At 38.3% G+C, this 27618-nt stretch overlaps 1 protein-coding gene and 1 pseudogene across 2 annotated transcripts in view; both read right to left on the bottom strand.

Moving 5' to 3' along the window:
- The window catches only part of LOC308526422 (transcription initiation factor TFIID subunit 9-like), a 390855-nt pseudogene that overhangs the window by 305046 nt on the left and 58191 nt on the right, over window positions 1-27618 (bottom strand). The gene's annotated exons all lie outside the window — the stretch shown is intronic.
- Window positions 15906-17426, bottom strand: LOC308526347 (F-box only protein 31-like; the record flags this gene model as incomplete). Its single annotated transcript, XM_081101495.1, has 1 exon — window positions 15906-17426. The coding sequence occupies one exon, from the start codon at window positions 17424-17426 to the stop codon at window positions 15906-15908; it is 1521 nt and encodes a 506-aa protein (XP_080957621.1).

Here is a 27618-nt window from a genome sequence, read left to right as displayed (position 1 = left end):
TTGAATCGGAATGTCAATATGCTGAATATGGCAAAAGGACACGGTTGCTAGGGTTCCTTAATAAGAGTGTGTTTGACAGTTATGGAATAGCTCAACTGACAGTTCCTAATAATAAAGCTCTGTGTCTCTGAGAATTTTGTTCAGGCTAAACATGACACGTATGTAACTTGTTATATTTTTGAATAAACAGTTGTAATTTAGTAGATATTTAAATGAAATTACAATCCCTGTGTCTTATCCCCAAGCTAAAAATAAGAAGCATCAACATTAAGGGCATTAATGAGATATATAACAATTTTCATAAAAATAATCTGCCCTTATGATTAGGACTTAGAATCAAATTTTAGCAATGTCTCTTTTTATTTTTTTTCTCCTTCCCCCCCCCCTTTTTTTTTTTTTGGCAATGTCTCTTTTTAGTAAGTAACATTTATTTAAATGGGATTTGAGCCGAAACCGGTTTGGCTCAGTGGATAGAGTGTCGGCTTGCGGACTGAAGGGTCCCGGGTTCGATTCCAGTCAAGGGCATGTACTTGGGTTGCGGGCACATCCCCAGTAGGAGATGTGCAAGAGGAAGCTGATCGATGTTTCTCTCTCATCGATGTTTCTAACTCTCTATCTGTAAAAAATCAATAAAATATATTTAAAAAAATAAAAAATAAAAAAAAAATAAATGGGATTTGAGTAATTCTATTTGAATTGGTTGAAATAATTAGGGTCGCACAAATGAATTATAATTCGGAGGGCTCTGCAGTTTTCAGGACAGAAGGCAATAAATTTCTTTAAAAGATTCTTAAAAAAATCACTCATGGAAGGATCTTCTAGAACTATATTCCATAGTCCTATGCAAAATCTAATGAACTATAAAACTAGACTAAATTCTTCCTTTAATATTAGAAAACTCTTTTATTAAATCCTCACCCAAGATTATATTTTATCATTACTTTCAGAGAGAGAAAGAGTGAAGTGGGGGGGGGGGGCAGGGAGAGAGAGAGATAGAGAAACATTGATCTGTTGCCTCTTGTATGAGCCTTGACTAGGAATTGAACCCACAACCTAGTTATGTGTCCTGACTGAGAATTGAACCTATAACCTCTTAATGTACGGGTGAAACTCCAACCAACTGAGCCACCACCCAAGGCCATTATATAACTCTTCACTACTGCATTTTGAGCCTTTTTGCTGTGTGTTGTTAATGAACATAATATGTAAAATTTAAAGACAAAAAAATAAATGCATTAATGCAGACACCAAATATGCCAAGTTTCTATCTTTGGTTTAAAATAGATTAACTGGGAGAACAGATAAAATAATCAATTAAACTAATCTAGATTGAGAACTGTTTTTTTGTTTTAATATTGGTCACTGGCATAATTTGACAGTCTATATTATATGCAGGAAACACACTCATTATTGACTGACTCTCCACTTTAGGCTTAACATATTATGGTAGTTGGAATAAACAATTTTCCCCACTTGGGAACATTTTATGAAGCAAAATTAGGAGACATATTTAGATAATTAAAAACATAAAAGCAATACAAATGAGGTGTAAACATGTGGGAAAAAATGGTAACCAGTATCTCCAATAATCTAAAGAAGTCAAATTATGACAAAAGATGTTTTTCATTTATCAGACAATAATTTTGAGGTTTAATTTACACAAAAATAGTGTACAGATTTTAATGTTTAGTTGCATGAGAATTGAGAAACATGGGTACCCAGGTTCTATTGTCCCAACCAAGATATAAAGCATTCAGAAAACTCAGGAAATTTGTTTATTTTGTTAAAACCATCAAGTAACTTTAATAGAGATATTTTAAATGAGAAAAAAATCTCTTTTGTTAAACATATATTTACCATTTACTCTGTTATTAATATTTTAAGATTTTCACATTGACATTGGGTATTCTCTTTATGCATTAAAGAATGCTATTAACATTCCCTCAGTGCAAAAGTGATGTATTCTTCCAGATGTTGTATTTCAGAGAAATTATTTCACCTTTCCTTTTGAAAGTTATTTTTACTAGGAATAAAATGTTTAGTTGACAGTTTTATCTTTCTAATACTTTAAAGATGTTGCTCAACTGTCTTTGAGGTTACATTTTTATGACCAGAAGTCTTCTTTCATTACTATCTTTGTTCCCCTGTATGCAATGTGTCTTTTCTGGTGGCGTTTAAGACTTCCTGTTTAACATGGGTTTTGAGTACTTTATTATGATGTTCCTTTGTGCACTTTTCTTTATGTTTCTTGTGCTTAGATTTTGATTTGTTGGAATTCTTGGATCTTTGAGTCGATAATTTCCATCAAGATGGAAAAATGTGGGTCATTATTTTTCAAAGACCCCTCTCCCTGCCATTCCTCTCTGTTGGGTTTTCCAGTTACTGGAAACAGCATGATATTTTCAAATCTTGATTTTAAGCTTATTTTCATATAGAGCTAAGCAGCTCTTAGTCTAGGGCTAATTTTTCTACAAAACTTTTTCTAAGAATTCTACCAAATATTTAGTCTATTAAAGATGTTTCCATATTAGCAGGTAGAAGTATGAGCTATTTGTAGCTCTGTTTGAGCTCTGAGAATTGTTCTGCTTGCTCTTTCTTGATTGTCTTTCTCTAGGCTTAAGGAGTTTTGTCACATGCCTGCATTGATCGGTACTCCACTGGAGACTTGAGGGGAGCCTGTGTAGTTCTTCAGAAGTTTCTGTCCAGTATTTCTCTCCATGTGGCTTTCTCCTCTCCAGTGCTCTGCCTGAAAATTCTCGCTGGGCTCCCAAATTTTCAATTCTGTCTCCTCCAAACAAGGCTGGATTTGAGCTTCTTCTTCATAAAACATGACTTAGAAACTCCTCTCAGGTAATAAGTTGTCACACTTATAGGGCTACCTTGTTTGCATCTTTTCTGTCTTGGTTATCTTTTCTATGCTATTGTCCAATGTCAGAAAACTGCCACTCCCTATATTGTGTCTTGTTTAATAGTTATTTAAAATATGAATGCAAATTTCAGTGAGTGGAGAAAATTCAGTTATAGAGCCAGTTACTGACAATTATGTGTGAAATTGCTGTGACTCTGTGGAGTTATCATATAAGTAAGATAGGTTAATGGAGGGTTTCTCCCATGTGGCCTACTTGCCAATTGCTATAGACTCCATTATACTCCCCACCCAGCAAATTTGTATGCTCCAGCCCTTAACCTCCCATGTGATTGAAACAGGGCTGTTAGGATTTAACAGAGGTTAAATGAAGTCATAAGAGTGAGGTCCTAATTCAATTGGAGTGATGACTTGACAAGCAGAGGAAGAGAAATGTCTCCTTCTCTGCCATGTAAGGGCACAGCGATATGGTAGCCCTCCACACGCCAGGAAGAAAGCTCTCATCAGAAGCCAATGATACAAGCACCCTGATCTCAGATTTCAGCCTCCAGAACTCTGAGAAACTAAATTTCTGTTAAATCACCCAGTCGATGGTCATTTTGTTATGGCCTGAGCTGAGTAAGAAAATAACTGACCAGGACAATTTGAAAATCGAGTGCACTTTAACAAAATCATAATGAGCAATGCTGTATATTCGCATGTGTGCATGTGTGAGCGTGTATCTGTGTTATATGGAAAGACATAAGCACAGGTAAAATGTATTTGTGGGAAATAATGAAGTTGAGAAAAGACAACAATAGCAAAAGTAAAAATGATATATAACATTTATTGGAAATGAAGTTGTTTTGCTATTTATGATATTGCTGTGAATATGGATACATTGAATATGCTTAGGAGTATATTATTTTTTTGCAATAAATACGAAAAAAGAGACACTGAATTCTAACATGAGAGTATCATCGTTGGTAAAGTTAGATATTCTAACATTGGGCATAAAGTGACAAAAGACTATATATAGCTTTCCTTAAAACAGCACCAAAGACCAAATTTTGAAATTGCATGATTAGTCCTTAACTGGTTCAAATTTCAATGCACAAATAACATTACCTTCTTTGTAACAGGTTTATTTCAAAAATTAAAAGGGGGGGCTGTCACATACTATATAATTTGAAAAAAAATAAAATTAAGATATAAACCCAAAAAGAATGATCCCACATACATCCAGGTGTGTCTGTAAATATTTTGAATTATCAAAAAGTGGAGATCCTACCCTAGTCAGTTTGGCTCAAAGGATAGAGCGTCAGACCACGGACTGAAGGGTCCCAGGTTCGATTCTAGTCAAAGGCACATGTCCGGGTTGCAGGCTCAATCCCCAGTGGGGGGCATGCAGGAGGCAGCCAATAAATGATTCTCATCATTGATGTTTCTATCTCTCTCTCTCCCTCTCCCTTCCTCTCTGAAATCAATAAAAATATATTTTTAAACATTATAAAAAAGTTGAGGTCCTGAGATCAGAGCACAGATTGAGGACGGATGTATACTATATAATATAATAAGTGTAGATTTTGGTTTTCTTTGTTTTAATGAGCACTGTATTAGGTACTTACAGCGGTGACTATATTCTGCAAACAGAGATTATCTGGTCAAATAATTTGTATACAATCCCAATTTTGAGAGATACAGAAAAAGGTTGGAATAGCTTGGGGGTTCAGAAATATCAATATCTTATATATATCATTAGTATCAATTTTATCTGAGATAAAATTGTATAAATCATTTGAGACTGAAAATAAACATCAAAGAGTTATATGTAATCTCAGAACCATGAAATAGGGACATGACTCTTTATGGCCACAATTAAATGAAAAAAAAAAGAGGTGACTATCTAAAAAGTCTGATTGTTGGTTATTGTTAAGATGTTACTGTTTTTTTACAATCACAACTGTTCAAATATAGACTGAAGTATACAGACTAGTACTATACTAATAACTAGTAGAACTCAAATTGTGGGTGGGACTTAACATTCAATAAAGTAATACATGGCTGAATCCGTGGCTGAGTGATAAGTATTTTACAGAGGTAAATCAAGATTTTACTGGAAATAATTCACAAAATATGATGAAAGGAAATGATATAAGAAGATTATAAAATAGAGAAATGACGTCTTTCAATCTCAACCTAAATCTTTCATAAAAATGGGATAAAAGTGCCCTCCAAATTATTGCATAAAATAAATTATGCTTTATCCTATAGCTCTATAGATTATATTGTAATAAACATATATATATTACACATACAATATTTTTTAAATCAATATTTGTTAACTTTTTCATATAATTCAATAATTTATATTTTTTACATAGCATTTTCAGTAAAAAATATTTGGGAGGAGCAGTACCAAATGGTTGTGTAAGAATTGAGTTAAAGCATTTCAAAGATATAAATACATAAGATAATCTAACATTTTTGTATTAGAAAATGATCAATTAAGACAACTTAAGAAAGGCATATTTATTCCAGTATCAGGAACCAATTTTAGATATTGAGCTATATATTGGAAGACTGGATTGTTACTCAAATGGAAATAAAAGTGAAATTGATTCACTTAAAACAAGATAGAAAAACATACATAAGGGAATCATCCTTTCATGTACAGTTTTCAAATGTCTACATGAGGAATATGTGCATTGAAATCTATGAAAGACATATATATTTTTAGATTTTGATTGATGTTTTCATTGCTGAGCTCTTTATAGATTATTATTATTATTTATCTTAATTTGTAATTGAGAAGAGCTGGAGTGAAAGGTCTTTCAAACCAGCATGTTAGTATACCTTCCCTTTACATCAGTAATAGAAATTTGGCTAAGAAAATAAAAACAATTTTGCATTGAATTTAGTTAAAAATGATACTGTCCATATGAAATAGTCCCACTGTGTGTGCTCAGATTTTGGTTTCTAAAGAGCATCCTCAAAAACAAACAACCAAACAGAGCTCCCAGGACAAATGACTGATTCCATATCTGAGGGCAGAGAAAGTAAAGATATAGTTTGAAAAGTGTGTGTGTGTGTGTGTGTGTGTGTGTGTGTGTGTGTGTGTGTTGAAGCTAAAAAAGAGGGCGCGCGTGTGTTAGAAAGTATGAAGAAAATGAAGGAATGTTAAAAAAAAAATCTAAAGAACATAGGCTAGGGTTTGAGAGAGCTTCCATCATCCAGTGCTAAATTGGACCCAGATCCAACATGGAAAGGAAACTCTGGACACTGACTTAGTTTTTAGCCCTACTGAAACCTCAGCTATATTTCTCCTATGACTGGACTAAGGGAAATGGGACTTTAGAAATACAGGGATTTAATTCCACGCAAATAAAAATCACTCATTCTTTGGTGCGTTTCTCAGGAATTTTTTTTTTTCTTGGAATATCATAAGAACTCCACCCTCAGCAGCACCCAGTGGGGGAGATAACCCCCTCCCCCACTTCATCTGATAGCAGATTCAGAACTATATAGTCAAATATTTAATATGTTTATTGAAATTTTAGTAATATACATAAAGACCCAATTATCAGTCAGGAAAGTTAGTTTTGAGCGCCACCTTGAGAGAATTCTCCATTTTAAAGAATCAAGAGGAAAGCTTTCTTCACTTATGCTTCAGTCCTTAATATAATAATTATATTTTCTCAAACAATTAAGGAACTCATAAGATCTAAATAGATATGAGAATGTGTCAGAATAAAGACACACTTTGTAAACCATATCAAGTTTGGAATTATTTTTAAAAAGCCAGATGTAAATTCCCTAAGTTGTGGTAGATACTATAAGAAACACAAAGGTAAATAATAAGTGGCCCCTCTCTTCAAGCTACTTAAGTTATAATAAGTTTATAATAAGTTTTTTAATTCAATTAAATAACAATAACATTACTTAGAACAGCGGTTCTCAACCTGTGTGTCGCGATCCCTTTGGGGGTCGAACAATCCTTTCACAGGGGTCACCTAAGACCATCGGAAAACACATATATAATTACATATTGTTTTTGTGATTAATCACTATTCTTTAATTATGTTCAATTTGTAACAATGAAAATACATCCTGCATATCAGATATTTACATTACGATTCATAACAGTAGCTAAATTACAGTTACGAAGTATCAACAAAGTAATTTTATGGTTAGGGGTCACCACAACATGAGGAACTGTATTAAAGGGTCGCGGCATTAGGAAGGTTGAGAACCACTGACTTAGAAGGTGGCAAAGAATGTTTGCATTTCCACTATTACTGTGAGCTACATACCTAGATCAATTACTTTCACTGACTGAAATTTCAGAAGGAATAGGAGAGAACACAAAATATTTAAAGGTTGAATGCTGAGACTTTATAGAACTGATAAGTGACCAATAAAAGAAATTATGAAAGATTTAACAAACTGGAAGACTCAAAAGAAATACAAGCAGGATACGAGAAATGAATTTGACAGCATGGCGATAATGAAAAACACCAGAAATAAGACATAGATTTTAGAAAATGCAAGACTAAAATTTTACCTTAAGAGGGTAACAATTTGACAGCATACTTCTCTACTGTCACAATGAATGTCAGAAAACAGAAATATGACAACGTCAAAGTGCTGAGAGAGCAATAACTGTCAGCCAGGATCATTATAACAAGTGAAGGTGTCTTTCCAAATGGAAGTGCTATAAAGACATTTTCTGCCAAAAATTGACATGGCATGCTACCCACAAATACTCTCTTAAAAGAATTCTAAATGCTGTGATAATGCAGGGTTTAAGTATTAAAAAAGAAGAAAACACAGAAAATGTGTTAAATACACATAAGTAACACTAAGTGCATGTTAATTGCATAAATTAATAATAGTGTATGGAGTTTAGATGAAAATGAAAATAATTAAAGTATACATAAATTAGCATGTACTTTTTGATAAGGAAGAATAAAATTGAAGCATTATAATATCTTTGCTTTACCTGGGACAAGATAAAAATACATTGATAAAATTTAGATATTGAAAACTTGTGTTCTTTTTGTGAAGTCTAGAGTACATAACATAGGATAAAAATAATATAATCTTCAAATTAGTAGAGAGATAAAAACAGACAGAATAAATAATAAATTAAAATGGAAGCTAAAATCTAAAACGGAGAAGAAAAAACATAAAATAGATATAAAGTAAAGTGAAAAACAAATGCACATATAGCATTAATTTTTGTAACTAAATTGATTACATTCTTCCAAAAATTATCATCATGAATTAGAAATATAATTCAAATAATGGCATTTATAAGAGACACAGTTAAATCATAAAGTGTCAAAATGACTGATTGCAAAAGATGAAAGGGTATTACTCAGCAAATTTAAACTGAAAAGCTAGTACAGATACTTAATAACAGACAAATTAAAATTTAAGACAAACATAATTACTAAATTAAAAATATTAATCATTTCAATGATAATTTTTACCAGTGACTTGGATGGAAACAATAATAATTGTTATGATAAACAATGGCTATTTAAACATTTGCCACTGGGTCATATATTTTTCTAAATACTTTACATATTTCATTAATTTTAATCATTATAAGAATTCTATGACTCAAGTGACTCCCCATTTATATATAAAAAAATTGACTCTCAAAGGTTCAAATCACATAATAAGAGATGAAGTCTTAATTCAGTTTCTATTCTGTCCCTGAATCCAAACCCTCAACTTGCTCTTTTAGTTTGCCAACTCTTTGGATAAGAGAAAGATGAGAAAGTTTCTTAATAATTTTGATGGTAAGTGGAATTCAGAAGAAACTGGGAAGATTAGAATAATGGATGGAATCATCTAAGTAAAAATTTAATGGGAAAATAATGAAACCTGTATTTATTAAATAAAACAATTATATAATAACTTTACTAAATTCAATAATATGCCAAAAATACATTAACTTGTAGATGTCTGACCATTTGAGTAAATAATATAATTTTGCAATTCTGTAGTCTGATGTAATCAGACTGGCTGAAAGAAAGTGTGCTGAAATAGAGGGAGGTTAAAAATACAAAACTGAAATAGGATACATCTGTAATACTATTAACAATAATATATATATATATATATATATATATATATATATCACATAACTGTGTTCCCATTATTCTATACCTCTTACTATTTAGTTTAGTTCTGGGAATCACATTTTTAAACAGTGACATTGACAAATTGGAATGTGTCTAGTGAGAGTAATCACCATAGAAAAGAAATCAATACCATATATATGAACAAATTTTTCAGTGATTAAAAAAGATTCATTGGGAAATGAATTTTTATTTCATTTAAGTTATAGTATTTGGAAGAAAGATTATAAGTATTTTATCTACATGGTGCCAGAGTTTTTGGACCAATAGGTTAAATATAAAGGAAAAGTGATGTCATTTTGTTATAACAAATGAATTTCTGATCTTCAAAATTTCTAAATAACTAAACCACCCTAGAGTATCAGGTTTTCCTTGAGGCATTTAATCAGAGAAAATATATTTTCTCTTAGGGAAAGTCATATAGAAATTTGTGCACAAAAAATACTATAAATCTGTTTTTGTGTGAGCCTCCATTTTTATTTATTTATTTATTTTTTATTTATTTATTTTTTTTAGGTCTTTTGTGATTACCTCATTTAATCAGGAAAACATTGTTTTTCAGTAATGAAAAGGGGTGAGGAAATTTTCTATTCATTTGCAGTGGTTCTCAACCTTCTGGCCCTTTAAATACAGTTCCTCATGTTGTGGCCCAACCATAAAATTATTTTCATTGCTACTTCATCACTGTAATGTTGCTACTGTTATGAATCGTAATATAAATATCTGATATGCAGGATGGTCTTAGGCGACCCTGCCGGGGTCCAACCCCAGCAGGTCCAGGGGTTCCCAAAGGCGTAGACGGAGTAGGCGAAGAAGGAATGACACGGAGACAGCGTTCAGTTGATCAGCAGCCTAGCCAGGATCTCTAGCCAGGATCTCCAGCCAAGTTCTGGTCTGGATCTCCAGCGAAGTTCTGGTTTGGATCTCCAGCCAGGTTCTGTGTCCATGTTCTCTTGATAGGTTCTCCAGGTTCTCCAGCCAGGTTCTGTAGCCATGTTCCCTCGCTAGGTTCTCCAGCCAGGTTCTGTCCAGGTTCTCCAGCCAGGTTCAGTCACCAGGTTCTAGTCAGGTTCTCTTGCCAATTTCTGTAGTCAGGTTCAGTCGAGGATCTTTTGCCATGTTCTCTCGCTAGGTTCTGTCTCTAGGTTCTGAGGCCAGTTTCTGTCCAGGATCTTTTGCCATGTTCTCTCCAGCGAAGTTCTTCTGTCTCTAGAGAACGTTCTGTGTAGGTTCTGTGCCTAGGTTCTGTCTCTCTCTCAAGCCTCCATTTTTAGAATTTACTAATGAACCATAATTATATGATAGAGAGCCCTCTAGAAACAAACATACATATAACAAAGCACACTAATCTTTAACTCCTCCACCATCCTTTTTAAAAAACTCTTAAATCTAAGATTATGAAAATTGAGGGTTTTATTATGAGTCCATCTTCTAAATGAATCAAAATAAGGATATTTAAAGCAGATAAAAATGACTGGAATATTAGCCTTTTATTCAGCACATTCTTCATGTTTTCGAGTGTTCTTTATAATCAGGTCTCTTGCACATTACCAGATCTTGGCAGCCTCATACCTATTCTCTTAAGGTTCTCTGTCCATCTCTAGAATCGAAATAATTCGTTAACAAATCTGATTAACTTAATAATGCCAACATGCTAATAAGTCATGATTGATTGATATAGGATTATTTCTGTACAGATATTTATGTCTTTAAAAAACAACTTTTAACCTTTCAATATCTGTATTAAAGGAACATTACAATGAAAATTTAGAGCCAGCATTAGGTGTTGGTCAATTTTTAAACAAAATATTTTGTTTCTAAAATCCCATCTTGAAATTATTGTACCTCTCCTAACCTTCTGACAAGCATGATTTACATGGCTATTCCAGTTGATATTACCTTCTATTGATCAAAGGAAAGAGAAGCATATTTTTCTGTTTGGTAGTTTATATTCTTTTTCTTATAATTTTATAGCCACTTTAGCAACCTCAAAAACCAAGCAGGACTGGAGACCAGAGTTCTTCTGAAGGTCACCAGTATTGGACTGAAGAACCTGTACTCAGCAGTGCAAAACTTGACCCCCATCTATTCAATTCCAAGAAATTACACCCTATATAATAAAAGGCTAATATGCAAATTAACCGAACAGTGGAATGACCAGTCACTTTGATGTGCGCTGACCACCAGGGGCAGACACTCAATGCAGGAGCTGCTCCCTGGTGGTCAGTAGGTTCCAATAAGGGGAGTGCTGCTCAGCCAGAATCCGGGCTCACAGCTGGTGAGCGCAGTGGCAGTGGCAGGACCCTCCTGCTTCCACAGCAGCACTAAGGGTTCCCAGAGTACAAGAGGGCGCAGGCCGGGCTGAGGGACTCCCCAACCCCTGGAGTGCATGAATTTCATGCACTGGGCCTCTAGTATATTTATAAAAGATTATCTGACTTTTTGAATCATTTTTTTAAATTCACATTTTGTTATCCTCTGATACTTCTGGCCAAAGCTAACGACACAGAGCCAATGTGAGCAAACATGAGCAAAGGAGGAGAAACTTATCTACCTTTCCTGTACACCAAGGATATCAGACTCACACCCCGCGGGCCACATGTGGCCCACAACGAATATTTTTGCGGCCCCGTCAATATAATGGTATGTAAGGAACATTTTAATAAAAATTTTGTAACTTAATTTTTACAATATCCTGTTATTCCTAATTATTAATAACAAACTCCAATGTTCACGAATGACTGATTACTATAATTGTGTTGCATTTATTTCCCTTATGCACCTTACACACAGGCTCACCATTTCTCTCCAATAATACTAGCAGCAAATATTTTAGCAGCCAATTTCCATGTCATTGTTTAGTACGCGCAACAGGAAATATTTCGCTTTCAGAGAACAAGAAAAATAGTTTTATTTGCTTATTAATTTGTGCAGTCATTTAGTGTCTGGTAAGTTACTGTTCAAGAAAAAAATATTAATTTTTATTAAAATGTTCTATGACTTTATATTAACGAGTACTCATTTATTTCAGCCCTTTGTATTCAGCATGTCTCTGTCGAAATAAACCCACGTTCTACGAAAATTGAAGCTTTTGTTTCTTTGCGGTGCACAGCAACTTAAATCTTGTTTATTTGGCCCATGTTAGCCTTTGAGTTTGACATGCTTGCTCTACACTCCTGCCAGGTAATGTCTGCCGGTGTTCTGGAGCCCAGTGCCTGAATATTCAGTTAGAAATGCCTACTCCACGTCTTCTTTGAAAACCAAGCTCTGTTTCATAACTGCGACCCTGTCATTGCAAGACCTTTAATTAGCATTGAACGCAGCCTAGCAGGATCCTACGTATCTGTGAGGCTACATTAGTCTGTGATTTTCGTGCTCCAGGGGCTATGAATTACGGGCAATATCAATTTCAAGGTTCTTCTTTCTACTTCTAACTTTTCAAGATAGCCATTAGCTAGATTAAATTTTTTTCTTAGCTGTTTAATCTCTCTTTCCTCCTCCAAATCATGTCTTTTAGATGACAAGTCTTTTATCTTGGACTGAACAAGGGAACTGTTTTTTTTTTTTTCCCAAAAAATATTTATGATGTCTCTAAACCTAATTCAATTAACCTTTAAAATGTAGTCCTGCATGGCATTTATTAGTATGGAACTATAACTCTGTTGCATTGTTATGTCTGTGTTCCTATAATAATGCTTTTAATTTTGCAAAAGAGGTCTTCGCAATCCTGATGATGGGCCAACATTTCTTAAATAAATATAATATTAATATTGTTGACTAGCTCCTCTATGACTGAACAACATTTCACCCCCATCACAATGTTTATGGAAATGATTTGCGATGCTATATAAGATAAAATTCTTTAACAGTAGTCAGATAATAAGCATATACTAGATGGCTACACAAATGTCTTTCTCTCACTTTTAGTAAGGTGAAAACTCTGCCTTTTATGACTTGCAAATAAGGTACCTACCTTGACTTGTTCATTAAAATAAGGGGAGAGGGAGCAAACTCTATTTTTCAAAACATGACCCGACTACCAAATGACTTATTTAACTGGACGTCAACATTTACATCTGCCAGATCTTTTCTCTTCCCTTTACTGAGGAAAGGTACTCCTGGTGTTAGAAACAGCCCTTTTCTCCCAGAAAAAAAACAAAAAAACAACAACAACAACAAACTCATTTTGTTTCCTGCTCCTTTCTGCCCCCATTTGAGGAGTGAAGAAAGTAAAGCAAGTTATTTTCAGGAAATATCGCCTTACTGAATTATGTTTCAGGGGGAAAGACAGCTTAGATTTTAAGAGGCAAGTTTAAGTAAATTTGTTACAGGTTTTTTTCTTGGTGCCGGGCGTAACTCATTTTTGAATCCTTATCCTGGGTAACTCACGAGGTTAGCCTTGAGCAGCGCAGCCTCCTTACTCCTCAGCTAGAACATGCACATGCGAATATATTCCATCATCATTCCACCACCACAACGAATGTTATGCTTGCCATGTATCTTAGTCCATTCAGGTTGCTATAACAGAATTCCATACATGGTGGTTTATAAACAGAAAACTATTTCTCACAGTTATGGATGCTGGGAAGTCCAAGATCAAAGTGCTGGCAGATCTGGTGTTCAGTGAGAGCCCCAGTCCTGGTGTATGGATAGCGATCTTTTTGCTGTGTCTTCATGTGACAGAATAGGAATGAGAAGCTCTCTGGCATCTCCTTTGTAAGGGTACTAATCCCATTTGTGATGGATCTACCCTCACAGCCTAATCACATCCCAAAGGCTCCATCTCCAAATACCATCACACTGGGCATTAGGACTTAACATATGAATTTGGTGGTGACACAGAGATTTAGTCTATAACACCAGTTTCCTTGATGACATATACTGCCCACGAACCTGGTCATGGGAAGAGATTCACCAGGCATCAGCATTTCTATTTATAGTTTGGTAAAAATACTCCCAATTAAAAAAAAAATCTTAGATCACATTTTCTAATTCCATGGTTCCATAAATCTCTCTAAGATGGATGCTTTAGTTCTCAGCTGGGTTGCTCAGTTATTGGAGCATCGTCCCCATACACCAAAAAAAGGTTGTGGGCTCCATTTCTGGTCAGAGCCTAGTTTGCAGGTTTGATTCCCAGTTAGTGGGGAGGGTGGGGGAGGCAACGGACAGATGTTTCTCACATCAATGTTTCTCTCTTTCTAAAATCAATAAACATATCCTCAGATAAGGATGAAAAAATAAACAAACAAGTAAATAAATATTTAATTTCTAAAAACAATTGCTTTGGAATGGTTAGTACTTAAGAATTTTATGGAGTTAAAAACAAAATAAAAATATTTAGTGAGATAGTGAGTTTCACATCTTGCTTAATGATATTCTCTTTTTCACATGGGTTTCAAGTAAAAAGAATGTAGGTTGCAGAGGAAAGGGCTATAGTTAATTATATTATTGCCAAAGTAGGTGTTTATTCACATCTGCTCAAATAAATCAATACAACCCATTAGAGCGTACACATTTACCCCACTCCAAGAAGTACACACTGATAACAATAACAACATATCTAGCCAAATAATAAATGGAAGTCCTATTGCAGAATGGATTAGATGTAAATTTATATATATACATACATACAAGTACAATCTGTGTTTGCAACACAATCAATTAAAATGTTTTAAATTACCAAAGAAACAGCTGGAGTTAGAATGGCTATCTTCACTTATAACTTCTTTGAATTTTTTTCTTTAATTTTTAAATGACAATAAAATGTAAAAGTCCTTTCTTACTTTACTAGCAATGCTATTTTCAGGGTCAAATAATGAAATATATTAGTCAATTCTCCATAGACTGAAACTTAATAAGTATTTCCAGATAAAATAGTTTCTCCAAAGATTGCTGATGGCATTTTAAATGTAAGTCAATTAGACATTTCTTCTTCCTTCCCCCCACCCTCCCCTCAGTGCTATGATACTGCTACTTTGCAAAAATGACATCATATACTTCATGTTCTCAATTCAACTTAAGACTTTCAAGATTTGGCTGCTTCTGAATTAAGCATAGGATGAGAGAGACTATATTGATATTTTGGTACTTCAAATCTTTTACACAACTAGGCTGCTTAATGTTAGTTGTCTTTTTAAAATATATGCACGATTCAGGTCAAGGGCATGTACCTTGGTTGCAGGCACATCCCCAGTAGGAGGTGTGCAGGAGGCAGCTGATCAATGTTTCTCTCTCATTGATGTTTCTAACTTTCTATCCCTCTCCCTTCCTCTCTGTAAAAATCAATAAAACATATTTAAAATAAATAAAATAAAATATATGCAATAAGGGGTAAGTCCCTTCTTAACTGAGGAGCCATTCCAAATCTGGGTTAACATTACCGCTCCTTCATAGGGGTAGGGAGGATACGGGTCTTGATATTTCAAATTTGTTTCTCTGTTTGTCTCCTTTGCTTGCAGAGTCTGAACACTTGACATGAAATGTTACCCAGCTACCGGTGGGATGCAGCTACACATACCATCCGGGGGTAACTGTAAGCTAGTGCATTAGCTGAAGTTATAATTAAAGTTGTGACATTTGGCTAATTGTCGTTCAAGCCTCAAAGACAAAGATGCTGACTCTAAGTTCCAACGCTGACCTTTTCAGAGAAAGCTATTTGGAAAGGTTCCCTTTCTTCCCAGGAAGTTCCTATTTAGCATCTTTATTTTTTTTTTTATTTTTTTTAACAGATAAATCCACAGTAGTTTATTTATATAATAATTATACTCCAATACAGCTGTTTGAAAAGATTTTGTTTTAATTTTATAAGCAATGGAAAACCACTTAAGATTTATAAATGAAGAAAAACCATTGAAAAAATTGCCAGTAAAGAATTATTCAAAAACAAACAAAAAAAAGAATTTTTCAGATTAAAATATAAAACTAGACTGAATGTCCTTGAGCATCTCCAGGAAGGCCTGCGGGGATGGCGCCTCCACATTCTGGAAGGTGTCCTGGACTCTGTCGTACCAGAAGAAGTACTTCTCCTCCAGCCAGAGGAACCCGAAGTGGTCCTCATCGAACAGGATGAAGACCCCGGGGCAGCAGTGCCTGGGGTGCGCGAAGGACTCAATGTCCACGCCGTAGAAACACATCCTGCAGGTCCGGGGGTAGTTCTGGTCGCTGGAGCGCACGCCCGCCGGCAGCACAAACGGGACAGGCTGCTCCTCCGGAGCTGCGGCCCCGGCCTCGCCGGCGCTGGGCTGGGCAGCGCTCTGCCAGCCATGGCCCTGGCTTTCCTCGGACCCGTCTTCTCGCTGCTGCTGCTGCTGCTGCTCCCCGGTCACCTGCTCGTCCATCTCCCGGACCACGCGGGTGAGCTCGTCCAAGTCGCGGAAGACCTCGCCGTCTCGCAGCCGGATGCGGCGCCGGAGGTGGATCTCCAGCGCCTTGGAGCCGATCCCCATGAGCCTCGTGACCCTGGCGAACTCCCCGTGGAAGCTGAGCATGACGGTCGTGGGGCCGAAGGCGTTGTATCTGACGTAGAAGAGGCCTGGCCGGATGAGGTCGTCGGGGCGGCGCGGCGGGAGGTAGAGGCGGCGGTAGGTCAGGCAGTCGTACCGCTGTCCGTCCTCCCGCCCCCGCCCCCGCTCTCCCCAGAGCCGCGTGGGTGAGTCCGTTCGGTGGTCGGTCCTCCTGCACTGGATGGTGAGCCTGTCCCCCTGGATCTGCAGGCGGCCGCTGTGGGGCCTGCCGAGGAGGCCTTCCAGGCACTCCACCGCGGCCGCTGTGGCCGATGTCCGCTCCGACAGGCGGATTCGGAACGAGGGCTCGAAACGTATTGGGCCCCGCACATGGGGGTTGAGGGGAGGCCTGTACCTGCCGCCGGTGATGCCTAAGCCGTCCACCGCGACGTTCAGCAGTGTGCTGCAGCTGTAATGCAGCTGCCACAGCCCCAGAGTGCGTCTGTATGGGAACAGCCTCGCATAGAATTCCCGGTAAGACATACCGGCCATCTCCGGGTCCTGCAGGTTTTCACGAACGCCGAACTCCTCGCGGCAGCGCCATCGCCAGATGCTGTCGGAGCGCAGGATGTGGCGGAATGTGGTGCAGGCCTGGGCCAGGCTGCGCAGATCCGGGCCGGGGAGCGAGGCGAAGATCTGCACCAGGATCTCCACCGGCAGGTCCTGCAGCGAGCAGGGCGGGGGCGGCGTGGGGCTCGCGAGTCCTCCCCTCCCCGCGCAGCGCCGCGCGGCCTCGTCCACCTCGAGGTGCTTTTCTGCCGGGGACGGCTTGCTGTGGGCCGCTGCCATCTCAGCTGGGCGCTGGCTCTCCTGACGACACCGCTTGGCGTCGGCCGCTGCCGTCTCAGCCGGGCGCTGGCGCTTCTGAGGACACTGACGTCCCTGCGAAGAGCCCACGCCGCCGCAGAGGCCGCCGCACTCCTCCATGCCTCCACGTGTAACCGCCACTACAGCCCTACAGCCGGGGCTTTAAACTGGCTCAATCCGCCCTAGAGTCCAGCCACGCCCCAGGGCCTAGCCACGCCCCCAGGGCCTAGCCACGCCCCCTCAGAGAGGAGCTAATTGTAGGACTTTTTTTTTTGGCCAACTATGCTGAGACCCATTTATTTAGATGCTGTCCTTTGATCCCCCCCCCTTTCTTTTTTTATTGTTTTATTGTTTAAAGTATTACATAGAGTATTACATATGTGCCCTTGACAATCCTCTGGCCTCCCCTACCCCCCAGTGTCTATGTCCATTGGTTATGCTTCTATGCATGCATACAAGTCCTCCCGTTGATCTCTTACCCGCCTCCCTCCTGCCCCGCAACCCTCCCCGGCCTTCCCGCTGCAGTTTGACAATCTGTTTGAGGCAGCTCTGCCTCTGTATCTATTATTGTTCATAAGTTTATAATGGTCTTCATTATCCATGAATTATTTAACTTTCTTGTCTTGGTTTCCCTATTCCACTTGCCCAGGAATTTTTCTGGCTTCTTACTATGCTGTTATAAAACGAGCATAAAACTTACCACACAGGTGTGTTGGGAAGTGAGCCTAAGGCCCCCAACATAAGATAAGGTAAGTCCTCAGTGATGGGAAGCTACCATTCCTATTCTTGTTGAAGTCATTTTAGCGAGGAGGTTAATTCTGTGTGTCAACTTGGCTGGGCCATGGGTGCCCAGACATTTGATCAAACATTATTCTGGATATTGCTGTGAGGGTGTTTTTGGATGGCAATACATTCAAATCAGTGGACTCTGTGTAAAGCAGATTGTTCTCTTTACTGTGAGTAGGTCTCATTTAATCAGTTGAAGGCCTGACTAGAGAAAGAGCCTGACCTCCCCGAAGCAAAAGGAAATTCTGCAAACAAATGGCTTTTAGACTTGAACTGTAACATTAATTCTTTGAGTCTCCAGCCTGGTGGTAGCTCACGCTGTAGATTTTGTACTTATCAGCTGCTGGGGTCCAACCCCAGCAGATCCAGGGGTCCCCAAAGGTGTGGACGGAGTCGGCGAAGAAGGAATGACACAGAGACAGCGTTCAGTTGATCAGCAGCCTAGCCAGGATCTCTAGCCAAGTTCTGGTCAGGATCTCCAGCGAAGTTCTGGTTAGGATCTCCAGCCAGGTTCTGTGTCCATGTTCTCTTGCTAGGTTCTCCAACCAGGTTCTCCAGGTTCTCCAGCCAGGTTCTGTAGCCATGTTCCCTTGCTAGGTTCTGTCCAGGTTCTCCAACCAGGTTTGGTCACCAGGTTCTGTAGCCGGGTTCTTCAGCCAGGTTCTGTCCAGGTTCTCCAGCCAGGTTCAGTCACCAGGTTCTAGTCAGGTTCTCTTGCCATGTTCTATCCAGGTTCTGTCTCTAGGTTCTGTGTCTAGGTTCTGTGTATATTTAGCATCTTTAAATAACCTGCCTTTACCATCATTAAGATACATAATGCAGTCACTTCCACTTGCTCTCATCCCTGGATCATATTAAATGTATCACTGGATTTAAAGCATTAACACTTTATCAGCCTTCTTTTCTAATCAATGGTAATTATTTTCAAGCAGATCTTAATGAATAATTCAATTATAAGACTTTCAGAAACCTGATAATTGTAAAGACAATACAATTGAAAAAGAAAAAAAAAACATGAAATAAAATTTTAAAAAATACTATTAGGAGCTGAGGAAGAACTATAAAAAGTCTAAGGCAAAATGTGAAAACCTTTCTTATTTAACATAAGAATTTGAATGGGATAGATGCAAATGCTAACCTAAAGGGTGCACCGTCTCTTAGTTTTTCTCAGAACTCAGAACCACAAGTTGCTTTGTTGCATCTTAGACAAAGAAATAGTTCATAGACATTCATGTCTTCAAAGAGAAAATTCAGATTTCAATTGCACTTCAATAATATTTCAGGATTTGTGTTCAGTGACTGCAATATATACATATTCAGTCTACTATTCGCTATTGCCAATATGCACCAGTCTTAATTTGCAGACCCTCAAGAAAAGAAAAAAAATCATAGAGTAACTAACAAAATAATACTGCAGTTTTATTCACCAGAAGTAAATATAGCAGGAGAAAGGTATTAGTAATCTATTGTTGCATAGCAAATTATAACAAAACCTAGCTACTCAAACATTTATCACCTCACTGTCTTTGTGGGTTAGGGTTGTTGGCATGGCTTATCTGAATTGTCTGGCTCATGGTCTCCTCAAGGCTGCATTCTCTCACAAGTCAGTTGGAGCTGCACTCTCTGAAGGCTAGATTGGGGAAACTCTGCTTCCAAGTTCATGGACTTGGTGTGGTTGTTTGATTTCTCATGGGCTATGAGACAAAGACTTTAATTAGGAAAAGGCTTTTGGACAGAGACTGGCTTCATTTTTTTGGTCACATGGGGCTCTGCATTGGATACCTCAGAACACGGCAGTGTGCTTCATCAGAGGAGGCAAAAAAAAGAAAAAGAAAAAAAAAAAAGGAGAGAGAAGAAGAGATGGAGTAATGGAGTACAAGAAAGAAGGATCACAGTTGTTTTCTGTTTAAGTTTAAAAGTGACAACCTATCATTTTTGGGTTCTTTTAGAGGCTGCCGGCCATAAGAACAATTAAGTTTGTTTTTCTTATTCCTCAAGTTGGGAGGATTGTTCATGCTTGAGTGGAGGGCTATACCAAAAACATACTTCTGACTGACTTTTATAAGTCGTGTATAAGAAGGTAAATGGTGCCGAGGCCGGTTTGGCTCAGTGGATAGAGCGTCAGCCTGCGGACTGAAAAGTCCCGGGTTCGATTCCGGTCAGGGGCATGTACCTGGGTTGCAGGCACATCCCCAGTAGGAGATGTGCAGGAGGCAGCTGATCGATGTTTCTCTCTCATCGATGTTTCTAACTCTCTATCCCTCTACCTTCCTCTCTGTAAAAAATCAATAAAATATATTTTTTAAAAAAAAGGAAGGTAAATGGTGAGAGAGAGAGAGAGAGAGAGAGAGAGAGAGAGAGAGATACAGACACAGATATAGAGACAGATAAAGATACAGAGAGTTGATAGAGATTAAAAGAGATAGAGATAAAGATAATAAGATATTAACCAAAGAACTTACATACATATATGCATAACCAATGGACATAGACAATAATGTGATAAAGTGGTGAAGGCCTGGGGGAGCTGTTTCAAGGGCTGGGAGGAGAGGGTAAAGCAAGGGAAATTGGGGGACATCTTTAATACTGTCAACCATAAATATATATGTATGCAAAAAAGATAGAGATAGAGGTAGAATAGAGATAAAGATAGATGATAGATAGATAGATAGATAGATAGATAGATAGATAGATATTAGATATTATAGGACTGTCTAGCCTTACACTCAGTAAAGCAGTAAAATTGTTTGTGGCTGTTTTAAGTTGATTGACACATTACCTCTTAGGAATAAATATATTCTATATTATAAGTAGAGACAATAGAGAGTATAACTTTATATATTTTTATATTATAATTTTTCAAAACTACTTCAAATGCTTTAATCATTTAAACACTTCCTCTGGTGAGCATACATGTGCATCCCAATAGCAATAGCTGTCATATTATTTTATAAGAAACACTTTCTAATAATAAATTAATCTAATATTAAATGTAAATTCATATTGGACACAATATGTATTGCATATCAGGTGCCTTAAAGTGCCCTTTCAATATTTACTCTCTGTGAAAGCATCCATTCGCAGGTCTTACCAGGACAGAAAGCAAAGAGTGAATTGTTACTCTGCTAGCATGGTTATCTGGATTTGAGTTCAGAAATGTCATTATTAAAAATTAACAATCCTAGCAGGGGACTTTTAGAACAGCTCATCCCCATATTTTGTGTTTTCTTTTCATCTTTTACAAACATAAGAAATTAAGCCTAGAGAAAATTTGTAATCATACATGCTCAATTTCTTCAACAAGTTAGTTATAAACCATGGGCTACAATCCACTTATCTGACTCCAAATTCAATGCTTGTTTTAAGACTGCAAAGTTATACTAGTATATTACCAACCGTAGAGTATAACCTACAAGATATTGGGCATTGATACGTGAGTGAGTTTAGAAGTGATTGCCCCAACTCGACCCTTTAGATGAAACCATAGGCCCTGCTCACACCTTTTTTGAAATTTTGTCAGAAACCTGACTCACCTGGCCCAGCTAAGTCATGCCTAGATTCCTGACCCACAGAAACAGTGAAAAATACAATATTTATGGTAGGGTAATTTGTTGTACAGTAATGGATAACTAACAAAAACTGGAATATTTAGTTATTTAAATCAGGATAGGTTTAGTGATCACAACAACATGATTTTGTCATTATCCAGTAAAAATAATGTCAAGAAGAAAGCTAAAGGTTTCAGCAAACTGTTCTTTTAATGCATCATGATCGCCTTATATTACTAACACAATGCACTCCATGTGTCATTTCAGATAACCACTGACTGATGGTAGCCCCATAAGATTATGAGGCTGGCCCTGGCTGGCTTGGCTCAGTGGATAGAGCGCCAGCCTGTGGACTGAAGGGTCTCAGGTTCGATTCCGGCCAAGGGCACATGCCTGGGTTGCGGGCTCAATCCCCAGTGGGGGGCGTGCAGGAGGCAGCCAATCAATGATTCTCTCTCACCATTGATGTTTCTATCTCTCTCTCTCCTTCTCCCTTCCTCTCTGAAATCAATAAAGAAATATTTAAAAAAAAAAAAAAGATTATGAGGCTGAAAAATCCCTATCTCTTACTGATGTCATAGCAATGTCATTGTGATAGCTAAAGCATTACTCACAAATTTGTGATGATGCTGGTGTAAACAAACCTACTGTGCTGCCAGTCGTATAAATGGATAGCACATACAACTATGTACAGTGCATAATACTTGATAATGATAACAAATGACTTTGTCGCTGGTTTATATGTTTACTGTACTATACTTGTATTGTTATTTTAGGGTGTGCTCTTTCTTCTTACTATAAAAAAATGTGCTGCCCTGATGAGTGGCTCAGTTGGTTGGAGTGTCCTCCGTGCACCAAAGGGTTGCAGGTTACCTAGGTTGGTTCAGGCCATGGTCAGGGCATGTATGGGAGGCAACCAATCAATGTCTTTCTCTCTCTCTCTCCCTCTCTCTCAAATAAAGACAAAACAAAACAAACAATACCTATCCTTGGATGAGGATTAAAAAAAAGTGCTGTAAAAAATGTATACTACCGCATACAACTTTTGTCTACTGGTTGCATCACTTTCTCTTGTGCTTGATTTAATCTCATGTTGTTTTGTTTATCATGGCCCCTAACCACACAAATCCACTGCTAATGTTGCCAGTAAGAGGTCATGTTAAGTAATTGACCTGTAAATAAAATTAAAAGTGATTAACTACTACAAAAGTAGAAAATCAGTGATGGTTACTGCTCACCAGTCAGGCATGTCCCACCCCACTATTGCTGCAATCCTGAAGAACAAGGGCAAAGTGATGAAAGCTGTTAAAAGATCTGATTTATTAAAAGCAACAAGACTAGAAGGAACTCAAGAAAGGCCTGATCAGCCCTAGCTGGTTTGGCTACTAAGTGATTAGAGCATCAGGCCCCTGACTGAAGGGTCACAAGTTCAGTTAGGGTCAAGGGCATGTACCACTGTTTCAGGCTCCAACCTGACGCATGTGGGAGGCAACCAATTGATGAGCCTCTCTCTCTCTCCCCCCCACCCCCTTCTTTCTCTCCCATTCCTTCTCTTCCACTCTCTCTAAAAAAAAAAAAAAAAGAAAGAAAAAGAAAAAAAAAAGTCAATGGATATCCTCCAGTGAGGATTAAAAACAGCCACACAAAGGCCTAATCAGACATGAAGATACTTTTAATGACTGGGATTGAAGACTAGACACAGAAGTGTATCCCTCTCAGCACCACGATGATCATGGCCAAAGTAAAAGTTTCTTTATGCCCAGCTGGGCTAGTGTGGGTCAGTTGGTCAAGCTTTTTCCCATGCACCAAGAGCTCACCATTTTGTTCTCAGTCAGGGTACATGCCTGAGTTGTGGGCTCAATACCCAGTAGTGGGTGTTCAGGAGGCATCCAATCAATGTTTCTCTCTGTCATTAATGTTTCTGTCTCTCTCACTTCCTCTCCCTCTCTGTGAAATTAATCAAAACATTTTTTTTTTTAAGTTTGAGATATTGAAAGAAGAGGCTGAACCCAATTGTGGTGTTGAATTTACTGATCTGTTGGAAAAATAACATAGCTTTAGATATTTTGCTTATTGTTGAGAATGCTCCTGAACATTCTCCTTTAGTTGATGATCTTTATCCCAATGTCAAAGTGGTATTTACCCCTCCAATCACTACCTTTTTAAAAAAATGTTTTTATTGATTTTTAGAGAGAGAGAGAGGAAGAGGGAGAGAGAGAAACATCAATTGGCTGTTTCCTGCACACTCCACACTGGGGAGAGAGCCCACAACCTGGGCATGTGCCCTGACTGGTAATCAAACTGGAGACCTCTCCAATTGAGCCACACTGACCAGGGCCACCACATCTTTTTATTCAACCAATAGATTAAGGAGTTACAGCAGCTATTAAGGCCTTCTATCTGAATCAGACCTTGTCCAAGGCTATTGCTACTGAGGAAGACCCTGAAAAGACATTGATGCAATTCTAGAAGGATTACACCATCTATAACCACATCAAGAATCTTACTTGTAATTAGGGTGATGTCACCAAGGAGTGTATTTGGAAGAAATATTTAAGAGGTCCAACCAGGACATCGGCAGATTTGCCAAGCATGAGGGGGTTGCAAATATCAACAAAGCTGTGATTGAGATGGCAAACAACTCTTACCTTCATTTGAATGAAGGTGACAGTGAGGAGATCCTAGAGGCAGTTCCTGAGGAATTGACTATTGCCGGTTTGTTGGAACTAGGACAGGAATGCATAGCTGGAGAAGAAGCAAGAGAAAAGAAAACTCCAAGAGAGAAAAAGAAAATTCACTGTGAAAGTTATAGTAGAAACTTATGCAGACCTCAGCAGGCCTTAAAATATTTGAAGACATGGATTTTAACACTGAAAGATAAACACCAACATTGTAAGTTTTCATTAAAAGAGAAAAATGTGCTGGGCCAGCATGGCTCAGTGGTTGAGCATCCATCTATGAACCAGGAGGTCAGGGTCCGATTCCCGGTCAGGACACATGCCTGGGTTGCGGGTTCAATCTCAAGCAGGGGACATGCAGGAGGCAGCTGATCAATGATTCTCTCTCATCACTGAAGTTTCTATCTCTCTTCCCATCTCTCTTCCTCTCTGAAGTGTGTATATATCTATCTATCTATCTATCTATAGATATAGATATAGATATAGATATAGATATAGATATAGATATAGATATGTAGGGAGCTGATATAGGGTTAAGCCTCAAACTGACCTGTGGGCAAAGTCACAAACAATTCCCAGCTTAGAGGGCACAGTCCTCTTAGCATAATTAGGCTTGACCTTGTGGCACTCCCTAGATCTTATCTGGGAAGCTAATGGGCTGAGGAAGTGCAGGAAGTGTAACCATGGTGTAAACAAGTGAAACTCACAAGAACAAAAACAAGTGAAACTCACAAGAACAGTGTAAACAAGTGAAACTCACAAGAAAAGTGTAACTTTGGTAACCACTACCTTGTTTACCTCTCACTATAAAATAAAGGCTCAGCTTGCCTTGGGATCTTTCTCCGTGGCCTCAGCCAGGCACAGGAAGATCCACGGAGACTAAGGAAAGCTAGAGAGTTCTGAACACTGTCTCTGTGTAAAACATTCTTCACCGACTCCGTCCACACCTTTGGGAACAACTGGACCCGCTGGGGCTGGCCACCAGCATAGATATATAAAATATATATATATATATATATATATATATATATATATATACACACACACACACACACACTTTTTTAAGAAAAAAATGTTCATGGTGCATTATCGACTTAAAAGCAAAATCATAAAAACAAACAAACAGCCCTGACCAGTTTGGCTCAGTGGCTAGAACATTGGCCTGTGGACTGAAGGGTCCCAGGTTCGATTCCAGTCAAGGGCATGTACCTTGGTTGTGGGCACATCCCCAGTAGGGGCTGTGCAGGAGGCAGCTAATCGATGTTTCTCTCTCATGGATGTTTCTAACTCTCGGTCACTCTCCCTTCCTCTCTGTGAAAAACCAATAAAATATATTAAGAAAACAAAACAAAACAAAAAAACAAAGAAGCAAACCGCTAGGGGTATATTTCTGAGGAGATGTCTCCTTAAGAAGACTCCCAGGCAGGCTCTTCAGGAGAAATTCCAGAGGAGGTATTGTTATTACAGGCAATAAAGCTCCATAGGTGATGTTGCCCCTGAAGACCCTCCAGTGGGACAAGAATTGCAGATGAAAGACAGTGATAGTGAGTATTCCTGTCATTAAGCAATGCATGACTGTTTTTGAATTTTATCATTTGAGCACAAAATTGTTTTCACATATTAAATACAATTTTGGAGGTAAATTATATTTTTTGGCTGCTAATTCTCATTTTTAAGGAGAATCTGATTTTCATAAGTGCATAGCTTTTTCTATAAAGCTTGTTAAAATGCAATTTTCTGTGTTTCCATATATTATATTTGTAACAAGTCCAGTAAAATTATACCATTATCATAGATCACTAAATGCTTTCCACACAAAGTAATATTTTATCAATTTTTATTTTACTTTAGGAAGTTTAGTGCTATTATTTTACTCCTTATGATTAATAGTTACTGAAAACATTTTGAAAGTGTTTCTTAATATTTTGTCAAAGCTTTAGAGGAATGGCTATCATAAAACTTGAGTGAAGCCCTCTGGATTTCACATTGCATATGCAGAAGAAGAACAGAAACTAGAATCACAAAAATTATACACTGTATATTTCTAAAATCACACAGAATATTGACTCATAAAATCTTAGGATTTAAAGAGAAATAATATAGTTCAATACTTTAAATAAATTTCATGTTGAATGTCAAATTTAACTTATTTTATTTATTACCTGTTTCACTGTGCTTAAAACACCACTGCCTCATTTATTTTCAGAAGAAAAAAAAAAGTATAATAATCCCATATAATAAAAGCCTAATATGCTAAGTGTCTGGTTGTCTGGTCATTCATTGAACCAATCAAAGGTTAATATGCTAATGATATGTTAAGGCTGCTCAACTGCTCACTACAACTTGCACTGACCACCAGGAGGCAGACAAGTGACTGGTCGACCAGTCACTATGACATGTACTGACCATCAGGGGGCAGACACTCTGACTGGTAGGTTAGCTTGCTGCTGGGGTCCAGCAGATTGGAACTGAGTGAGACGGGCTGGACACGCCCTGGAGCCCACCTGCAGTACCTCCCTAGCTGGCCAATCTCCCACATTCCTCCCTGGCCCTGATCATGCACCTGTGGGGTCCCTCAGCCTGGCCTGCGCCCTCTTATAATTTGGAACCCCTTGGGGGATGTCGGAAAGCCAGTTTTGGCCCAACCCCCCTCAACACAGGAGCTGACCTCTGGTGGTCAGTGTGCTCCCACATTGGGAGCGCCACTTAGCCAGAAGCTGGTCTCACAGCTGGCGAGTACAGCCGCAGTGGCAGGAACCTCTCCCACCTCCGCAGCAGCGCTAAGGATGTCTGACCAAAGAGAGTGGGCCTAAGCTATCAGTTGGACATTCCTCAAGGGCTCTGAGGGCTCCCAGACTGTGAGAGGGCACAGGTCAGGCTGAGGGAGTCCCTCCACCTCCCCCCCACCCCCAAGTGCATGATTTTCATGTACCAGGCCTCTAGTTAATTATACTTTGGTAGAGCAGAAAACAGTAGTGTTTGTGCTGTATAAACATCACTCTTATTTCAGCATCCTCTAGATCAGGGGTCCTCAAACTATGGCCCGCAGGCCACATGCAAATACAAATATTGTATTTGTTCCCATTTTGTTTTTTTACTTCAAAATAAGATATGTGCAGTGTGCATAGGAATTTGTTCATAGTTTTTTTTTAAACTATAGTCTGGCCCTCCAACGGTCTGAGGGACAGTGAACTGGCCCCTTGTTTAAAAAGTTTGAGGACCCCTGCTCTAGATCTTTGTCATGGTAGAGTAACACTACATTTCAAGAAGTCCATTTCAATATGTCCTGAGGAATTTTCA

The sequence above is a fragment of the Myotis nattereri genome (assembly GCF_964212035.1).
Source record: "Myotis nattereri genome assembly, chromosome: 10".
Classification (NCBI taxonomy): Eukaryota; Metazoa; Chordata; class Mammalia; order Chiroptera; family Vespertilionidae; genus Myotis; species Myotis nattereri.
Note: the sequence above shows the minus strand (reverse complement) of the source record. Positions and strands in the feature narration are given on the sequence as shown.